Consider the following 6342-nt stretch of genomic DNA (forward strand, 5'->3'; position numbering starts at 1 on the left):
TCCCTCAAGCCGGAGACGATTGATCAGGGTGATCTTATCGTCACCACTGGCTCTGGTGCTGAGGATGGTGTTTCTGAGTATCTCGTCCCCAAAGGCTTCCCTGCTGTTGCTGATCCTACCTTATGCATTGCTATGCGTGATACCGCCAAGTCCCTCGGATATGATAGGGTCTTCTTCGGTATTACTGTAGCTCAGTCGGTGTTCTATCCTAGTCCTGCTCGTGAGCAGAGTCTCGCTTCTTATGCTGCTGCCGGTGCTATCGGTGCCGAAATGGAGAACTCCGCTCTATTCAACGTTGCTTCAATCAGAGGCATTCGTGCTGCTGCTATTTGCACAGTTGATGGAAGCCCATTGAAGTGGGATGAGGGTGACTACGATCCGCATGGCACTAAGGTCGCTGAGGGTAAAGACCGTATGCTCAGGACCGGTGTTACTGTTGCTAAGAGGATTGTTCTTGAGAACCTTTAGGAAGGTTTATCCTCACCATTCATAACTACCATCTGATATTAAATGAGTATTAATTTCTGTTCTGCTCTCCCCTTACTTTCTGTTGTTCCTGTTGATGGCTCTACCGAGCTTTGATAGTCCCTTCGGCTATGGAAATAATTGGTATGTTGTGTTCGTCAGTGGTGTGGGAAGTTGAGCTGGTGTGAGAATTGTACCATAGTTCGTAGTTGCGTAGCGACCTATACTGATGTTCACTTAAACTGTGAATATAGTTCAAGTTCGTAGAGGTTGATGAGGGAATAATTGGAACTTATGAAGATATTCTGGTTGGTGTTACCAAAACCAAACGATCTGATAGTTGCTCAGTAGCAAGGGGTATTCTTGTATATTATTTTAATCGAGTTTTTCCCCTGTGAATGTGGAATCAACCATGATGAAGCATATGCTAAGGAATGCAGGAAACTTGAGACTTTGTTATCGTATTTCTGACATTGCTACATATTTCGTGTACCTTGGCCTCTCTCGTGGTGGTGACTGCTTCGGTGCTGCTCGGCGTGATGAAGATGACGGGAGTCGTAACTGTTCTAATTGTCCGTTACATCAGGCGAGTATGTATCTTTTTACATCACTCCTTTTAATGACAATACGGAGAGGAGTTCTTCTTCCTTAATTATTGCGTTGCTGCAGTCCCAAGATGGCTACTGGTTTTACATACTTATAGATTTCCAGTATCAGTGATGGCTATCGCATAACATGGATATTTACACTGATATCATATGCCAAATTAATAACCCTTCGTTATTGGAGCAGATGATAACTCGAATTCAGTTCTTATACAGGTCTAACACGTGAGGTCGGTACTGTTGATGAACGGAGTTCGTTTGGTGAACTTCAACGGGTGGCGTACCCCTTCGACTGTTCTACTAATACGCAGAAGAATTAATTCTCGGGGCATCATGTGTTTGTAGATCGATAGGGTCCGTCTTGCTGTTGGTGGATTAGTCAACGTATGCTTGTTGATGTGTGTGGAAGATCCCACATAGTCGTATCAGTTGTAGCTATGTTCCTTAACCCAATATAAAAGGGAATCGCTTGCAACTGGACATTTTCTAGTACGTATTCCTTTTCAGGTACAACAGGGAGCAATAAGTGACAACCATCTCACCAACAAAAAATCTTCCTTTCCTAACTCTACTCAACCACAACTCATTATAAGTCCTAATTATTCACCCATCACCAATCTCTACCAACCCAGAATATTTCCACAGTTACGTCAATGTGGTTCCCCACACAGTTACGAACCAAGATACACTTCCACTCCTCAATCTCCCACACCACTGATGAACACAACATAGCAATCATTTCCATAGCCGAAGGGACTATCAAAGCTCGGTAGAGCCATCAACAGGAACAACAGAAAGTAAGGGGAGAGCAGAACAGAAATTAATACTCATTTAATATCAGATGGTAGTTATGAATGATGAGGATAAACCTTCCTAAAGGTTCTCAAGAACAATCCTCTTAGCAACAGTAACACCGGTCCTGAGCATACGGTCTTTACCCTCAGCGACTTTAGTGCCATGCGGATCGTAGTCACCCTCATCCCACTTCAATGGGCTTCCATCAACTGTGCAAATAGCAGCAGCACGAATGCCTCTGATTGAAGCAACGTTGAATAGAGCGGAGTTCTCCATTTCGGCACCGATAGCACCGGCAGCAGCATAAGAAGCGAGACTCTGCTCACGAGCAGGACTAGGATAGAACACCGACTGAGCTACAGTAATACCGAAGAAGACCCTATCATATCCGAGGGACTTGGCGGTATCACGCATAGCAATGCATAAGGTAGGATCAGCAACAGCAGGGAAGCCTTTGGGGACGAGATACTCAGAAACACCATCCTCAGCACCAGAGCCAGTGGTGACGATAAGATCACCCTGATCAATCGTCTCCGGCTTGAGAGAACCGCAAGTACCAAGTCTCAAGATAACCTTGGCACCACATTTGATAAGCTCCTCGAAGCAGATAGCAGCACCGGGTCCACCAACACCGTGAGAAGCAACGCTGAATTCAGCACCTTGATACGTCACATTGAATGTGCGATACTCACGATTGTAAGCAAGCTCCTTATAGGAATCACAGTACTTGGCGGCAATGAGTTCAGCACGGGCAGGATCACCGACAGCGCAGACAACAGACTTGATGTCACCTTCCTTGATCTTCAGATGAGGAGCTTCGTAAACCATATTTGTTACTTGAAATAGATAAATACAATATGTATTTGGTTGATGATGTGGATGTTCGGAAGGACGAGTTAGCTACCCTCAGCGTAACACAAAGCCCTCCGACACGGGAGACAACCAGGACAGACCCGGGTTCGAATCCCACGAGCGGTATTTCTTCAACGCTGTCGAGGCGGTACGTGGGTGCTGACTGACTCCTACAGTAAATCCCCATCTCGGTCTTCGGGTATGATCACATCAAATATGCATGTCCTGATCTCACTGTGAATAGCAATCTGAAAGTACGATGACTAGTGCATCGAATATATCTCCTCACTTCCCCATGGACGGCCTCCCTCCACCACACACTAGCCCCATGAGTCGGTAGGCCGGTCGTGACACGGTACATCTCCCTCAACAGGGGACGGCCTTCCATAGTGGAGGTATCATCCGAACCGCCTTGCCGGATTGCTTGCAGTGAGCGGCTCCATGCCAGCTTCATATCGTACACAGATATGACTCGACCATTGCGTAACCGGGTTGGACAACTAAAGTACGTTCAGTTCCCAGCTCCACTGTTCTCAGCGAGCGTCGGCTGATCTCTAGGCGAACCTGTGCCCACCTCCGACAGTTCGCAACAGGAGCCACGAGCGGCCTAGACTCTCGAAATCAACACAACAACTAGCATGAACAAACCCGAAAACTTACTCACGGTCCATGGTAATATCACATCTCCAAACATAACACCACAGTGCAGAAGGAAATAACATTAAAATTCGCGATAATACAATTGATGTTGATCAACATCCATGAAAGTAAGTTACACATCACCCATTCTTCCCGTCTTGAGGACTTTTGCCGGGAATTCATCGACGTGAGTCTGAATCGGGACGAAGATCAACTAAGACGCAATTCTCCTATTCATCTGTACGTTAATCTCTGGCTCGTCCCTAGGCTGCTTCTGCGGCAATTTTGTACGTGTTCGAATCTGCGAGATCTGATAACCGAGAAGCAGGAGATGTCAAATGTTGGACAATAACGACAAACGATTTTCCCTCCTTACGTTCTCTAATCTGTCGTCGGGAATGACACCTAACGTATTCTCGTTCTGAAGCTTGTCGTTGCACTGTGGCGACGCCGTGTACCCTCCATGAACGGGTCGATACATTTTAGCGTTATTTATCCCGATCGCCATGAAATATCCAACTGATGAAACTGAGTTGACGAGATTTGGAACTTGGCAACACCACGCTGCAATCACCATTACGCTATGTATAAGGTACATAGTACGCCACATACTCGAGATCACGGATCTTCAAATGGTGTTTGGATAGAGTACGATCATAGGATAAACATTCCACCAACAGAACCGAAGAGTAGCTTTCAGGCGTTGTAACGTTGATCGGACTGTCGTAGTAAAAAAGCACGTAAAAAGAGGTTCTAGAGGCTTTTGTTGTATAATTTTGAACGCGCTGGCGTGATATGGTAGCCATACCACTCCTTCGCCAAATTTTCAATTTACGTCTCGACCTCGGCTGGCTTCCCACGCGGCGAGATTATCTGCATTATGCCACAGCATAAAAACCAGGACAGTACAGGAGAGACCATCAATGATATAATACAGTGCGGCTGGGCTGACGTCCAAAGTATCGGGCGGCTTATGGCTACAAGTCATAAAACGCTAGAAGAGGAGGCGAACATCGTTCTGATAGATGGGCCAAAGATAACACATATTAGAGTTGTGAAGAAATTGCTTAATCACACAAATGATGTCTCCGGCAAGTGAGCAGCACGGACGTATTCGCTTGGCGGGAATAGTATGAACGGTGCACATTCAAGGTCACCGTAAAGAATTTCCTGAGAGGAGCATGTGACGGTGGCATTTCCAGCACAGATGACAAACCATGCAGTGATGCTCGATGGTGCCTTCATTGAGGTTGAGTTCCCATAGGATGTCGTAACGGTCATCAGGCCATATTGGATGCCTGGCCTGCTCGTACGAACGGTTGAATCGAAGTACGAGACCGATCGCTATGGCGGGCATGCGATAATGTTCCCAAACCAGCAGAGGTGTGACTCCATCTAATACGACGCTTTGGAGATATCGTATCAGTGAAAACTCATCCGTGTGCCTGTGCTAAGATTGAAGCGAGTTCACACCGCGGCTTTGCTCAATAAACTGATTCCAGACCTCATGACTGACCATGAGGATGCACTCCAGGATGAGGAATCACTTCCAGAATCGATTGAATTTCCGAATTAGTTCGCAACTACCCCAAAGGGTCACCTAACTTGAATCGTCTCAACGGAGTGGTACCGTTATTGCCAACGATAACTTCAGCTGTATGCAGTTCTCGTTCAATGGGGAACGTATCAGAGGGCTGCTGAGTGACCACCACATCTGAAGGCAACGAGTAGCTTATTCTGCACGCGTGCGCAAACCATCATCTTTTACAGCTTTTCAACGACTATTTCGCCTACGGTGAAATTATTCCTCTGGTGGGGCCGATATGCCACTCCAAAAAACACCTCCTCGTGAAATTCACACAGGGCTTGTAGAAATCAGTCCCGGTTGGCATATCTGCCCCACGAGCACCAGTCCCGAGTTGGCATATTTGCCCCTTCATGGACATCAGTGCCACGTAGGCATATCGGCCCCTCATGGACATCAGTCCGGGGTCGGCATATCTGCCCCTCATGAACATCAGTCGTGGATTGGCATATCGGCCCCTCCAATCGGATTCGCCTAACAACGGGGTCGATTTCCACAGTTCGCCATACTTCATCTCCCTCTTCATTGTGCCATCAAGATCGACCCTCTTCTCTTATACATTCATGTTATCCCCTGCTATCGAGAGAACTACTAAGAGGTTCTCTCGGCGTGGCATACCGGCCCCACCAGATGACTCCGCCTCACCAAGACCAGAATAAAACAGTGTGGAATTTCATACGAATAAGTGCGAAAGAACTCGAATCCCCAATACCCTCAAAAACCCTCAAAAAGCTTGAAGGGAGATCGAGACCCTCCCTCTGCGAGGAGTATAGAAGCTCACCTATGGGTCCGTATTTGGGCTTGTTATACTTCGGAAAGAACACGGCAGATAGAGCTGCGGCCCTCATTTCGCCCCTACAAAATGAAGAAGAGCTCATCGAGACCGCTCAATAATCATCGCTACAAGAATCAAGTGTAACCAGCGCTGATGGCACATTTACCTTGGTGAAAGATCAAGGATGTGTTCTGCCCCCGCTTTCTCTCCGTGCCGTATGAGGTAAACAGGAGGATACTGCGTGCGAGCTAATACCACTCGATGAAGGAGGCCTCCAATAATTGCGAGGAACCCCATGCTAATCATCATCGCTAACTTGGGTTGAAAGCCTCAAAGTCAGCAGCGCCTCTTTGAAAAACGACTCGGCAAGACTACAGTGAACCTCGAGATACGGTTATGATACAGACCAGTCACGGGTTGAATATACGACACTGTTGGGGTCGTGACCGACCAGAGTTGTATACGACCCCATCACCGGCAACAAGACACCCCTTCCACTCAAAACTAACATGAAGCGCTCCTGAGTATGAGAAGCTGGGTAGCTTGAGCGCATCAGTCTCAACTCAGCATTCTCATATTCTCTCGAATTCCGAAATCCAGAGATGTGCTAGACATAAGATCATACG

General features: G+C 47.0%; 2 protein-coding genes across 2 annotated transcripts in view; one reads left to right on the top strand and one right to left on the bottom strand.

The window, feature by feature from the left end:
* The window catches only part of Pmar_PMAR017925 (purine nucleoside phosphorylase, putative), a gene marked incomplete at both ends in the record, with an annotated part of 612 nt that extends 144 nt beyond the window's left edge, over window positions 1-468 (top strand). The window contains one exon of the mRNA XM_002771660.1: window positions 1-468. Coding sequence (XP_002771706.1) covers window positions 1-468 — 468 coding nt within the window.
* A 1475-nt stretch (window positions 469-1943) lies between these two features.
* On the bottom strand, window positions 1944-2693 carry Pmar_PMAR017926 (purine nucleoside phosphorylase, putative; the record flags this gene model as incomplete). Its single annotated transcript, XM_002771661.1, has 1 exon — window positions 1944-2693. One exon carries the CDS (start codon window positions 2691-2693, stop codon window positions 1944-1946), a length of 750 nt encoding a protein of 249 aa, XP_002771707.1.
* Between the last annotated feature and the right edge of the window lie 3649 nt (window positions 2694-6342).

The sequence above is a fragment of the Perkinsus marinus genome, assembly GCF_000006405.1.
Source record: "Perkinsus marinus ATCC 50983 genomic scaffold scf_1104296962706, whole genome shotgun sequence".
Taxonomy (NCBI): Eukaryota; Perkinsozoa; order Perkinsida; family Perkinsidae; genus Perkinsus; species Perkinsus marinus.